Source organism: Camelus bactrianus, chromosome 11, assembly GCF_048773025.1.
Source record: "Camelus bactrianus isolate YW-2024 breed Bactrian camel chromosome 11, ASM4877302v1, whole genome shotgun sequence".
Classification (NCBI taxonomy): Eukaryota; Metazoa; Chordata; class Mammalia; order Artiodactyla; family Camelidae; genus Camelus; species Camelus bactrianus.
Window position 1 is genome coordinate 24,684,991 of NC_133549.1, and position 13,453 is coordinate 24,698,443.

The 13,453-nt window shown below is 48.6% G+C and overlaps 1 protein-coding gene across 1 annotated transcript in view; it reads right to left on the reverse strand.

The window, feature by feature from the left end:
• HTRA1 (HtrA serine peptidase 1) overlaps positions 1-13,453 on the reverse strand; it is a 49,487-nt gene that overhangs the window by 16,915 nt on the left and 19,119 nt on the right. The window contains exons 2-3 of the mRNA XM_010969904.3: positions 7,436-7,535; positions 6,805-7,009 (exon numbers count right to left, since the gene is read on the reverse strand). Coding sequence (XP_010968206.2) covers positions 6,805-7,009; positions 7,436-7,535 — 305 coding nt within the window. The remainder of the gene's footprint in view (positions 1-6,804; positions 7,010-7,435; positions 7,536-13,453) is intronic.

A 13,453-nucleotide genomic window follows, 5' to 3' on the forward strand; every position in this document is an offset into this window, starting at 1 on the left:
GCCTACACTAGCATCGGAGGGCTCCCCAGCCCCCAGTGCCTCCTACCGCTCCTTCCATTTGTTCCTTCCTTGTACCCACCACCACATTTACCCTAGTTGACCTGTTTCCCGCACTAGACCATAAGCTCTGTGGCTTTTGCCCATGGATGTAGGTACTGTACATCCTCAGTACCTAACACAGTGTTTGGCCAAATAAATACGCAGTAAATATTTACAGACTCCGTGAATGGATAAGGAATAACTGAAAGAAAAAACAAACGAGACCTTAACAGATCATCAGGATTGAAAATTGGATAGTCATTTGCAAAACATCTTGGAATTCACAAAATTCCTCTCTACAGATATCACAGAGAAATGGGTCAAAACTAGGCCTCTCTGTGCTTCATCCGGCAAGACCGAAGCCTCTTCTTCAGCAAAGAAGCACAGTCTCCCAAGAGCAAGAACACGAGGGCAGCTTCCCTGCCCTTCCCCCTGGGGTCACCTCATGCTTCACCTCACCTGGGTCTTAAGAGCATCTTTGGCTCCAAGCACATTCGGCTCCTCTAGAATAAGGTGTTAATCATCTCACACCAGGGTTGGCAAACTTTTTCTGGGAAAGGCCAAAAAGTAAGTGCTTTTGGCTTCACGGGCCATGTGGTCTCCATCCCAACTATTCAACTCTGCTGCTGTCAGCAAAAGCAGCCATAGACTTTACATAAGCAAATAGGCATAGCCGTGTTTCAATAAAACTTTATTTACAAAAAAAGATGGGGGCCCAGATTTGGCCTGCAGCCACAGTTAACCAACCCTGGACCCCAACACGTGGCTACACACTCACTAACCTGGCAAATGGAACCGATGTATGCCCTCCCCGTTCAGTGAAAGGGACAGGAGACACTCCCAGCGGGGCACCTACAAATTCAGTCCCCACAAGCTGGGAACTGCTTGGTCAGAACCATAAAGGATCATCTTAGTCTAATTCCCTGAAGAGAGACTGCCAAAGTGAAAAAAAAAAAAAGCATTACCATATTAAGAGAAAAACATCGCCAAAGAATTTCCTTAACAATCAACGAAGTTCTTGAAAAGGGGCCAGAGAACACACAGGGCTCCGGTTTTGATAGTTTGGGGAACTGAAATGTTTTCACATTCCACGAGAAGCTGCCATTGGAACACGCAGGAGCCGCGTCCCCGGGAGCCCCGGGACAAAGGCTGGCCCAGAGCAAAGAGGCCGGCCTCCACGCCAGCGTCTGGACTGACATCACCTAATGAAATATTGATTCACATCCCCCTCAAAATGGTTACAAATCAATACGGTAATAGAAGCCTCATAAAAATCGTCAGGGGCTGTGGCCTCTGGGCAGCCCTGACGGTTCGGTGAGGGAAAGAGGACAAACCACAAAACGACCGGGACCCGGACGGAGGGAGTCGGGGGAATTCGAAATGGAAAAATACAGAAACAAAATACGTGGGTAGCTATGGTACTGCAAGCCGCATTCCAGGCTCCCGTTACTTTACAAGGATGAGTGACGGACTCCAGGAGATGGGCGGCCGCTCCAGCCCAGGCTCCGTGTTATCTGATTCACTTCTGGACGGGCTCAGGCGGCTGAGTCAGCGCCGTCTTCTGACAGTCAGGTTGTCTGAGGCGAACTGGCTGAACAGGGGGCATGAGTCACGCCTGACACACCACTCCCCTCCCTCGCCATCGTCCCTGGGGCCGCCTGGACCCTCCTGGCTCAGAGAAGTCAGCCCAGCAGACCCCCCACACAGCAGACCAAGTTCTGAGAGACAGGCCTGCGGGGACCAGAGCCGGCCCAGCAGCTCCCAGGACTCCTGCCTGAAGGGCCCAGGCCCCTCGATACCCGCCAAAGAGACCCCAGTTCTGAACTTCACAATCAGTGGCGTCAGCTCCTCTGGCTCCAGCAGCCAGCCCAGCAGGAAAAGGACCCTCTGCCAACAAAGCAGCCCCTGGGCCCGGAGGTGTCACTCTTCAGCCACTTCAAACAGGGCTGTAGGTGGCATCTGGCCCGAAGGTAGCCGGGAACTGATGCAGGCCTAGGGGTGAAGGCAGAGAATCACCACACAAGCCTCGACAGGGCTGCTTCCAAATACTCCCCGGGCTGCTGGCGTCAGGGAAAAGCCCACAGGAAACCTCACCACCTCACCAGGGCTTTGAGTTCCCAAAGACCTCAGAGCTCCTGGGGCCCCAGCAAAGCCACACGCCATCCACACTGCAGGGAGCCCTCGGGATCGGATGAGCACTAGCCTCGGAGTCTGGAGGGTGGGGGTTCTGCTCTGCCAGCAGCCTGCTGCCCAGTCACCTTGTCCCCAGGAAGCAGGGGAGTAACTCATGGTATGGGCCCTGGGGCCTTCCTGCACCCCCTTCCCACGGTGAGTGGGCCTGCTTCCTCCTGGGCAGAGGGCTCTGAATTCATCCCCTGGACTTTGCTGGTGAGCACATCTACTACGTGACAAGTGACAAAGACAGGTGTGTCCCTCCCACTCTAGCAGCACAGAGGAACTTAAATCTACAAGTGAAGAAGACAATTGTAACGATGAAGAGATGAGGAGGGAAAGATGAACAGTGAGATGTGATCATCTCAGGGGTGAAGTGTGCCCCGAGTGATGGGGGGATTGGGACGTGGGGCACACCCCTGGGCAGTGGGTCAGGGAAGGGCTGTCTGAGGCAGATTTTAATCCAAGGCCTAAAGAGCGGAGGGTCACCTATGGAGAAGCTGGAGGGAGACACCCCGAGAAGGGAGGCCAAGGCTCCAGGAGAACACCCCTGCTTTGTGGGAGACAACAGAGGAGGGGGTAGCTAAGCAGAGTGGGTGAGGGGCAGAGAGAGCAGAGGAGATGGGGAGAGAGGGGTGCCCATCAGGCTGGGTGGGTCTTGAAGGCCCCGCTAAGGAGTTAAGATCTCTCTGTAAGAATGAAGGGGCTCCCAGGGGGCAGACAGGACACATCTGAAAGTTGCAACCATCAACGGGGGTGTATGTGCTTTTCTCTTGCTTGTTCCTAATCAACTTGGCTGGAGAAACAGCTGGGACAAAAGTGACTTTCCTCTCTTCCCTCCTTCAGTCCATCCCCAGTATTTCTGTCCTGCACTCTGGCCTAAAGAAACCAAATATTTTCTCTCTCTCTTCCTGAACGACTCAGCAAAAAACTGCACGGACAAAATGCTGCCTTTGGATAAAATTTTTAAATGTTCTGCAAACACAGCCAGCGTCATGTTAAACACATTTGGAACCTGTTTTTATCTGAAGCTGAACTAGTTTGCCCTCAAAGCTGCTTTCTATTAAACTGTTTGCATGCACACTGTCCTTACTCCCCTCCCCTGGTGAATGCTGGCCCCAGTCACGGCTCCAAAGAAAGGGGAGTTGCAAATGCTAGGACAGAAGCACAGAAAGAAATGTCCAGGCCAGCTGCGGTTGGAGGGGGCGGGCCTGTTGGGGGACACCCTCCTCCTCCAGCTTGGTGGGGGCAGCAGAGCAGGAAAAGACGGCTGCCCTGCTCAGTGAGCTTTCTTCCAAAAGTTCTTCCTGGCTCAAGACAGCGGGGAAAGTGAGTGCACATGTGTCTGCTCAGCAGTGAAAAGCAAAAAAGGCCTTTGGTTGCAAGCCCAGAAATATCTCTGGCAACTTCAAGGCAAGGGAGGTTTACTGAAAATGTGAGGGGGGCCTGAAGAATGGAAGAGAAAGGAGGCAGATCAGGCTCAGAAAGGACAGGGACTCAGCGCCGGAGGTCTCAGTAGCGGGGGCTACACCAGCCTTCCCCATGTAGTTTATCTGCCAGTGACATCCAGCTGCAGCTCCAAGAGGAGGACCTGCTCGATCTGATGGTCCTGTGCCCACCCCTTGGCCCCAGGGGGTGGGACGCCATGACTGATGTCCCCACCAAGACTGTCCAGTGCGGAAGAAGTAGACCCCAAAGGAAAATGCTGGCTGCTGCTCCCAAAAGAAGAGGGAGCGGCGTGGGTGACAAGTGGACAGTGACAACAGGTGTCCGCGGTCATTTCCATTCATTAAAAGTGGCAAGAATAGCACGCTCAGGAAGGAGGATTGCTGTTTAAGTAATGGAGAACCCTTCACATGAAATGCTGGTGCTGCGGAGAGGAAATGGGCCCAGCTTGTGAGCCACCAACTTAACCACTGGGCCCATGTATGTGGGGGGTGGTCACACAAGTTTTACTGAGTTATTTGGAAATGGCCCTGGGGAGGCTGGACCTTGACCTCATAGCATAAGCGCCATTTGGAATGATTTCGGTCCATGAGTCTAATTTTTGTTGGTTCTGTTCTGCTTCTTCTGAGATTTCCTGCTCTGTTTCTTGCTCCGGAGGAGACACAGTGCAAAGCAAGCCCACCTCCCCCTTTCCCCTCCAACCCCCCACCAACGCATTGCCTGCACGTTATAAAATCGTTTGGGCAAATTTGTATTCACCGAGGTGAGAGGCTCCATCCAAACTGAGCCTCATTACAAGCCGGTCTCCGCCCCCTTCTCCTAAATAATCCATCATCAAACTAAGGGAACAAAATAGAAAGAGCTGGAAGAGATGTTTTCACTCTCCCACTTCCAATGACTATCAGCAAAAAAAAAAAGGAAAGGTTAGTCAGTGGAAACCAGTCTCTTGTGTGGGTGTTTGCAATTCAATATCCTTTCATTTCCGATTCCATTTTGAAAAGCCACATTAGTTCAACTTTAAATTTGCAAGCTCCTTTTTCTTGGGCTAGAAACTCATCTCAAATAGCATGCTGCTGGCAGAAGGCTAGCCTCCCGGGAACAGCGAGAGCCGGGTCAGAAACACCCTGCAAAGCTGGTCTGTGGAGTTGGTTCACATCCTGCCTAGACATGCCGGGGATGACAGGAGGAGACACTCTCCACCTTGGCTCAAAATCTGAAAAGAATATCCCCGGGCCAGAGCAGTTGCATGGGATTCACCCACGCGTGCCAAACATGAAATTACTCAGCGGGGGCAGCGCACACAGCATCCGACCAGCGTCCTGCCTGCAGAGAGCCCCCACGGCGGGCTGCCCTCCCAGGGCTCGGAGGAGCTGAGAAGCCCCGCGTGCAGCCACAGGATGTGCTATTCTGGCCAGCCTCCTTCCGGTGAGACTACCACATCCTGGACTCCTTTCAAGCAGCCTGTTCCTAAACAGGGGTGCGCCAGCCTCCCCATGGGCTATTTAAAGTTGAGCCATCCCATCAGACCACCCATCACAACAGAAGACCAGCTGTATCCTTCCTATAATGACCGTGGGCTTGGGCACTTGGGAAGTCTGGCTGGCTTCGGAGGCTGTAACTCACCACAGCATAGCTGTGTGGCCTCAGGCAGGTGGCTTAAGCTCTCTGAACCACTGTTTCTTCCTATATAAAATGGGAACGATACAGCTAACTTGAAGGTCAGGTGACAGTGACAAATGAAGTCAGAGCCTGGTCCAGCTTTGGAGCTTGTCGAGTAGAAGTTATTATGATTACGCTGTGACCAATAAGCACATTTTGAAAGACGAGTTGTTACAGAAATTCCACGGCAACCCAACAGAAATAATATGCAATTGCAACCTCATTAAAGGCCAGTCACCTACACCGGGCACAGAACCCGTTTCTGTCCGGATGAACAGTCTGTGCTGTGCCACCCGGGTCTGACCTCACAGCCCCCATCCAGGTAAAATGTACGGAGAGCTGGAAAGGAAGATTCCTCCTGGCTCTCAGTCTACGATCTGCTCCTGGGCCAGAAACGAGGTTCGAACCTACGCTGAGTCCTCCTTCCACAGGAAGTCCGGGAAAAATGACAGGGGCCTGGAGAAACCAGAAGACACAACCTCCTTAGCACCTGGCACGGAGCAAACCAAACCCCTGTCATCAACAGATCAGCAAGTGGAAATTTCTGACAGTCTAACAGCAATGGGATTCAATTTCAGAGAGAAAGACTTCGCTAAACAAATCAACAGAGGGAAAATGACTACAAGAAGAGTATTTCAATAGAAAGCAAACCATTTCCTAAACTAAGCTCTTAATGTCTCAGTTTTGGGGAGGCGGGGGAACGACAAGTTCTACACTGAGATATTTGTAGTTTTCCCTGCACACATCCTTTGGCAGGAGAGCCACATGAGCATATTAAAAGCGCTGAGAAGTGGCTACGAGGAAGAAATTCAGTAGCTTTGTTTTAACTCAAGATTTCCAAAACTTTGAGTACGGAGTATTGCTTTAAAATACATCTCCTAACTCTGCAAAGACCCAACTGGGGAGACCTGGTTTGTTTTCACAGCGGCTGTTTACATGCTAATGATGGCTAACTTCAAAACCGGTAAATACTCTATACACGGGTGAGTGCACAAATAAACAAAAACCTGTAGCAACAGTTGCCTCGGGGGCAGGAATAGAAGGGAGACTCAATTTCACTGCTTATCTACTCATTTCTTCACAAACCTATTGCTTTACTTTATAAAAATTTAAAGCAGAGAAGGGAGGGAAATAGCTCAGTGGTAGAGCACATTCTTAGCATGCTCAAGGTCCTGGATGCAATCCCCAGTCCCTCCATTAAAACAAGCAAACAACAAACAAAAAATACTGTTGTTAGAACTCTGCTCTTATCGCCTGCTTATTAAAGAAGCTCCCATGAGCTCCCTCCCTTTCCCCACCCCAGACCACACTCAGCATCTCCTAAATGCTCTCCTTTGGTCCAGACTTGACTGGTTCAGACCCGCTTTGGTGCTCTCCCTGAGAATCTCATGAAATCAGGGAGTTCCAGTCCTTTTGATCTCTCCAGGTTCTGCTAAATTTTAGCCAAGGCACCTGAGAACGTGGTCCTGGAGGTGGGAACACATTTACCTGGTGGTCAATTTTGATCAGTGCAATGTCTGCCTTCTCATCCACATCTTTGATTTTGGCTTCATAGGTGGCACCGTTCTTCAGCTCAACTTTGACCCGATGCTTGTTGGTCACCACGTGGGCATTTGTTACAATCAGTCCATCTTCAGACACGATAAACCCAGACCCACTGGCCACCGGCACCTCCCTCTTAGAAAAAGGAAGCCTAGAACCAAAAAAGGTACCCAGTTAAGGCTGAAACACCTTAAAAATCAATTCTTTGACACATTGATGAATTGGTTTGGTAACAGCAACACACACTCAGCAATTGCTACTTTATATATTGGGTTTATTTAACTTTAAAAAATGGAATATTAGGCTGACTTTGATATGCATCTAAAAATTCCACTTAGAAAATATTCTTAGGGAACCTCTTCAGAACCAGAGGTTCTTAAAACATCTAGAAGGGTCAAGAATGTAGATTTAAATAGTCAAACAGGAAAACATCCCAAGGGAGAAATGCTTATCTTCCTGTAGGACTATATTCAGTGACACTCTAAAGTGTCTCAAAAATAGCTCTGATGTTTTGTTAACGGCAGCGTTTTTGGTGGGAGCTTCAGAGGCAGTGGAAAAAAACGAAGGCTCTCTTTACTTGCGAAACAGTTCGATGTGAACCACGGCAGGAGCGATCTTCTCCACCACGTCGGCAATAAAGTTGTATTTATGGCGCAGACTGTTTGGATCTTCCTGCCCTGAGAACAGAAACAAAGACAGGATATTTAAGATGCTTAACAAAGACAAGATATTTAAGGTGCCCTGTGCTGCGGTCACCTAGAGAAAGGTGTGGGTTAGAGGAGCCAAAAGATGCGCACAGAGGTCTCTAGAACCAGAAGGGAGGTGAGGACAAGATCCTAGACTTGGGCTCAGTTGCAAAAGTCTTTCTGGCTCTTGAGAAAATACCCACTCAGATAAGATAGCAAAATCCAGCAAAGATGACCCCTTTGCTTGACTTCCTTGCGCTCAAAGATTTCACCCCGAAAATGTTGAGCCAGAGGCATCGGCAAACACCTGAACCTCTTACTGGCTATTCCAAAAAGTTGGCCAACCAGGGTCACCTTGAAATGGCATCATCCTCTGCCAGAGTCCCTTCCCCGACTCCCCAGCACCACAAAACCGTCCTTCTCAGCACATCACCACCATCGGGGTTAGGCTGAGGCTGTTTTGATGGGATGCTCATCAGATGCTTCAGATTTTAAAAAGACTATTATGAAAAAGCGTTAAGGCAAAGACAGATTGTGTCTTTCCTGCTGTCTGTCCCCACAGCAGTTTTCCACCACACCTTGACCATTCAGTCCACTCCCTCCACCCCGAGACACCCCAGACCAAAAGGTACAAGACACGCTTTGATGCTGTTGGAGAAAAAAAGAAAAATCAAATGATTGTAATTCTCTGTATAAAATATATGCACTATAATTAGTGAATCCCCATATGGGGGGCATTTGTAAAGCTACTTTCAGACAAAGCTATCACACATCCAATGTCGGGCTCCCAGCAAAGCAAAAAGTTAGTTACCACCAGCCAGGTGCACACACCCATGGCTTCTGACTCAGAAATGAGCTCAGGGACCAGAGACTCAGGGTCCGAGAGCCCCCACTTTGCTGGCACGCGGGTGGCAGAGGTGGCGTGGCTGGGAGGCGCAGCCTGAGCCTCTTACTTTGGCCCCAAATCCGTGCCACCTGCTGAGACCCTTCATTAAGTCTCTGCTCGAACATCAGAGGGGTTCCAGGCTAGTCTGCAGCTAGAGACCCACACATCCCAGCCCTTCTCGCATCTCCGCCTCGGCCCGTGGGTCCAGCTCAGGGCAGCGCTGGGCGGCTCCGCCACCCTGCAACCACCCGGCCCCATGCAGAAACCCACAGGGAGCTTTCTGAAACCTTCAGAGCAATTTGACAGAGGAATTTTATGCCTCTTGCATCTAAAAATTTGAAATTGGGGCTGGTATTCTGTATCTTTTTAATTACATCTTGGTAGTAATTCATTTTTAGCATATTTTACAAAAGTATTGGTCCGCGATGGGCAGGAAATAAAAGGAAAAGAATGCTGATCATTCACCACAGAGGGTCTGAGAAGCACTGGTCTCTCCTGTCACTGGTCACTCAGCAGGACTCACAAACAGCCCATAGTTTACGAGGGAACAGCTGGCCTGCAAAAATGCCCCAGCTCACCAAAGGGCCCGTGCGCCCCGTCCCCAACATACACACAATTACACATGCACACACATACACTCACACAAACACACTCATGAGCACTCACACTCACATGTACACAAACTCATCCACACACACGTACGCACTCGCACTCATGCATACACACTCACGCAGACTCCCTCCGACTCTCACAGAAACACACATTCAATACACATACTCTTACATTCGCGCACATACATAAATTCACACGTACGCACACGCCTCCCTCTGCGAGGCGGGCACAGCCATTCCCCGGGCTCGTGACTGTGGAAGCTATGACATTTCTCAAGCCCCTGTGGCTCTCAGAGCTGCATGTTCGTAGGCGACCCTAGGACACCACAGCTTCTGTCCAGACCCCAGCAAGGGTCTCAGCTTTCCGGCTCAAGACCTCTGGGCACAGGACATCCTCCCAAGCTTTCCCTCCTGGAGGTGAGTGAGGGACCATGGGTGAACAAAGGGCCCCTCTTGGTCCCAGAGACGGATCCATGTGGCTGATGCTTTATTTCACAGTTGGAATCCGCTCTCTTTTTGCATGGCTTGATTTTTCCAAGGGGCAGGAAAAGACTTGCAAGTACTCAGCAAGATAAACCAATTCCACAAAGTCACGATAGCATCATGCTTACTACTTTTGCTTCCAAAACCTTTTCACATGGTCCCCTTCCTGTAGAAGAGGAAAATCAGATGCTGCTCCCATGTTATATTTAGGGAAACTGAGGCTCATAAACTATAAATGACTTCCCCATAGATACCAACTTTTCTTAAGAGATTGTATAAATCACAGACAAATCTGGCCAAATCTACAACTTTTCCGTTTCATACTGGCCCCACCCGTGTCTGCTGCCCTCCCAGGATTCCAGGTGGCTGTGTTTAATTGATGTTTCTCCCTAAGTCTCCAATGGGAGCCATAAATAAGGGGACAGAAACATTCCTCCTGGACACAGAACCTGGTGAACATCACCCAAAGGCAGCTGTAAACAGATGCATGTGGGTTTCCTAGACCAGCTCCCTGGGAAAGGTCAAAAGCAGTTTGAACTCCTTTAACAAGGCCAGCAACCCCCAGGGAAGGATGGAGTTTCTGAGATCCTCACAAGAAGGACAATTACTAGAGTCTTGCCACTAAAAACTCATTCACTTACTTCCTCTTTCTACTTCCCACGTAGGCCTGGGAGAATCTGCCCACATCAGGGGTGAAAGTGAATGGGTTTTTCCAACTAAAATGAGAAGCAGTTGCTTTCTCGCACCCTAGAGAAAGTGGCCCCAGACCTGCCCACCTGGGACAGCAATGTGGGAGAGCAGGGAGGACCCTGGCCGGGACACTAGAACTCCCGGGCTCCATCCATAGTCTACTGGGTGGTCTCCATTTCCCGTCTGTAAAATGGGGCCAACCACCTCTAGAATGAGCTGTGAAGTCTGTTCCTCTCCAACATTCTATGATGTAATCCCTGAGTCTCCCTCTCACTCCAACATGCCACAGCAAGATAAGGAGCTTGTGGAATTTGCGACTGGGCACAGGACTCTCCTAATTCTGCAGATGAGTGAACAGGAAGGAGGAGCAGTGGGTGCACAGACCATACTGAAAAGCTCCACTGACAAGCCTTGATTGTGCAGCTTGGGTGAAAAAGCAATGAATGACCTCTGTTATCATCATCAGTGGATCGAGGTCAGTGGGAGGATGAAATAGAGCAGAAACAGCTGAACTGCCAACTAAGAGTTCAAAGGTGGGCAAAATGTTGAGCCAAAGAAGAAGCGTTTGTCTTCTCCAAATGCAATCTCAGAATGAGGAATAGTGTTGCTAAGAGCAGCTTGGCACAGTGCTAGGGTCCTGCTCCATTTAAAAGGTCGTCCATCAAACCAGGGGAAGCCGCTGCTGCCTCCTGGTCTTTAGAAACCCTGGCTGGCCCCATCTGCTCTGATCTCAACTGCAGGTCAACTGTCTTCCTCCCCGAGGGGTCTGCCTGGGCAGAAAATTCCCAGAGATGGACCCAGGCTGGCTCTGCCACGACCCACTTTCTGAGTGATGCAGATAGACAAAAGGCTGGGGTGTCCAGGCCGCTCAGCATGGGGAGACTGGGTAAGAGTGTGAAGGAAAAGCTGGGCTGGTCTAACAAGATAACTCACAGGTCTAGGAATGTGAAGGAGAGGCTGGGCTGGGCTAACAAGATAACTCACAAGTCTAAGTATTGAAATACTGATCTGAGTTCTGCTGGACTAACTTGTAAATCTAAGTTAATTAGTGTTGGTTTGCTGTTTACGTTTTTTTGCTAGCCAGCTGGATTTTCAAAGATACATATCTGGCTTTGGAATGTTGGTTTGCTGCCTCCCCGCCTCCACTTTTGTGATGATAATGCTGCTAAAGCTGTTCCATGCCTATTGGCCAAATACCCCAAGCTTGTACTTTACCCTATAAAACCTCATGCGCACGTCTTGGAGGTGCTCAGAGCTTCGGAGCAGAAGCCCCTCTGAGCCCGCCGGCGTAATATATCTAAGTACTCCAACCCTCCGAGTGGTGCTTGTTTCTTGACTGGCCTGTCGTTTCCATAACAAGAGCACAGGTTCTGGTCTCAGAAGGACTGGAGTGTGACACCTGGCGTAGGATTTACTTGCTGTGTGACCTTAAGTGTGTGAACTAACGCCTCCAAGTTTTATCCCTTCGTCCATAAAATGCAATGATGATAACACCTACTACATGTGTTTCTGGTGCTGATTTTATGAGCTCCTGTATATGATGAAGTGCTTGGCCAAGTCATGGCATACGGTTTAAAAATTAAAAAAAAAAAAAAAAGGAACTGGTGAAGGTGCTGCTCAGGGGCAGCCCTGGACAGGTGTGAGCACCACACACCTCAGCGGCACAGCAGAGAAGCGAAGGGAGAGGTGAAGGCGTCCGGAAAACCACTCTCCCCACCTTGGCACATTTATGCGCATCCTGGACACGCCCCCCAGCAGGGCCATTGTGGCCACCAGCGCAGAGGCAGCAGGGGGAAGCTGTGTGGCAGGCCAGCTTTTCTGGCTGTGACGTGTACCTCTGTTGCCCAGCTTACGAGAGCACCTCACAGCCATCTCAGACAGAGACAAGGAGCTGGGTCAGCAGAAGAATCCAGCATGAACGGAAGCTGAGCTGCACCAGAAGGAGACAAATACGACCCCCTCTGCAAAGCGAGGGCCTGGTTCAGTTAGGCCAGAGCTCACGTGGTGGAAGGTAATGAGGCTGAGAGGTCTCAAGCAGGGTCGAGGCCTGGCCCTTCTAGCTGCTCCACTATTGAACAGAAAGTTGGAATGAGCTGGCATTCAGAAAGCTGGCAATTCAGAATTCAGAAAAGTGAAAGGTAGGTATTTTCTACCTTCTTGATTAATGAAAAAAGAGAAAAAGCAAAAATGACCAATATAGGGAATCAAAGAAAGATCACCCCTGCAGACCTTACAGACATTAAAAGCAGGATAAGGGAGTATTATGAATGAACTTACGCACGTACATTCTACAGCTTATGTGAAATGGACAAATTTCTTTTAAAGACATAATTTATCAAAGCTCACTCAAGAAGATATTGATAACTTGAATAATCCTACGTACCTATTAAAGAAATTGTATTTATCGTTAAAAATGTTCCCACAGAGAAAATGTCAGGCCCATGTGGCTTCATTGGTGAATTCCACCAAACGGTTAAGAAAGAAGCAACATAACACTTCACAAACTTTCTCTAAAAACAGAAGGGAAACACTGCTCAGCTTACGTTATAAAGTCAGCATCACCCTAATATAAAATCCAAAGATATTATAAGAAAATTATAGACTAATATCCAACATGAACATAGACTAAATGTCCTTAAATTTTTTAACTAACAGAATTTAGCAATATAATAAAAAGGATACCATATCATTACCAGGTGGGGTTTATCCCAGGAAGGGATGAATAAGGTAGGTGTAGCGTCTGAAAGCCTAACAATGTAACTTACTGCAGTAACATACTAAAAAAAGAAAACCCAATCATCTCAACAGATGCAAAAAGAAGAGCTGACATAACTGAATATCCATTCATGATAAAAAAAAAAACAACACTCAGCAAACAGAAAGAGAATATATGCAAGACCTTACACTGAAAGCTGCAAAACACTGCTGAACTGAATTAAAGAAAACCTAAATAAATACTTAGGGGTCAAAAGGCTATTACTAAGCTATCAATTTTCCTAAAATTGCTCTACAGACTCAATATACTCCCAAAGAAAATCCCAGCAGTTTTTGTAGAAATTGATAAGCTATTTCTAAAATTTATGTGAGAAGCAAAGAACCTAGGATATCAAAATAATTCTCAAAAAGAGAAAAATTGAATGACATACTACATGATTTTATTTTAAACAGAAAAATTCTGAAAAACTAAGATTAGAAGAATGTTGAGTCACATTTTACAAAAGACAGATCTTTCTACTTAC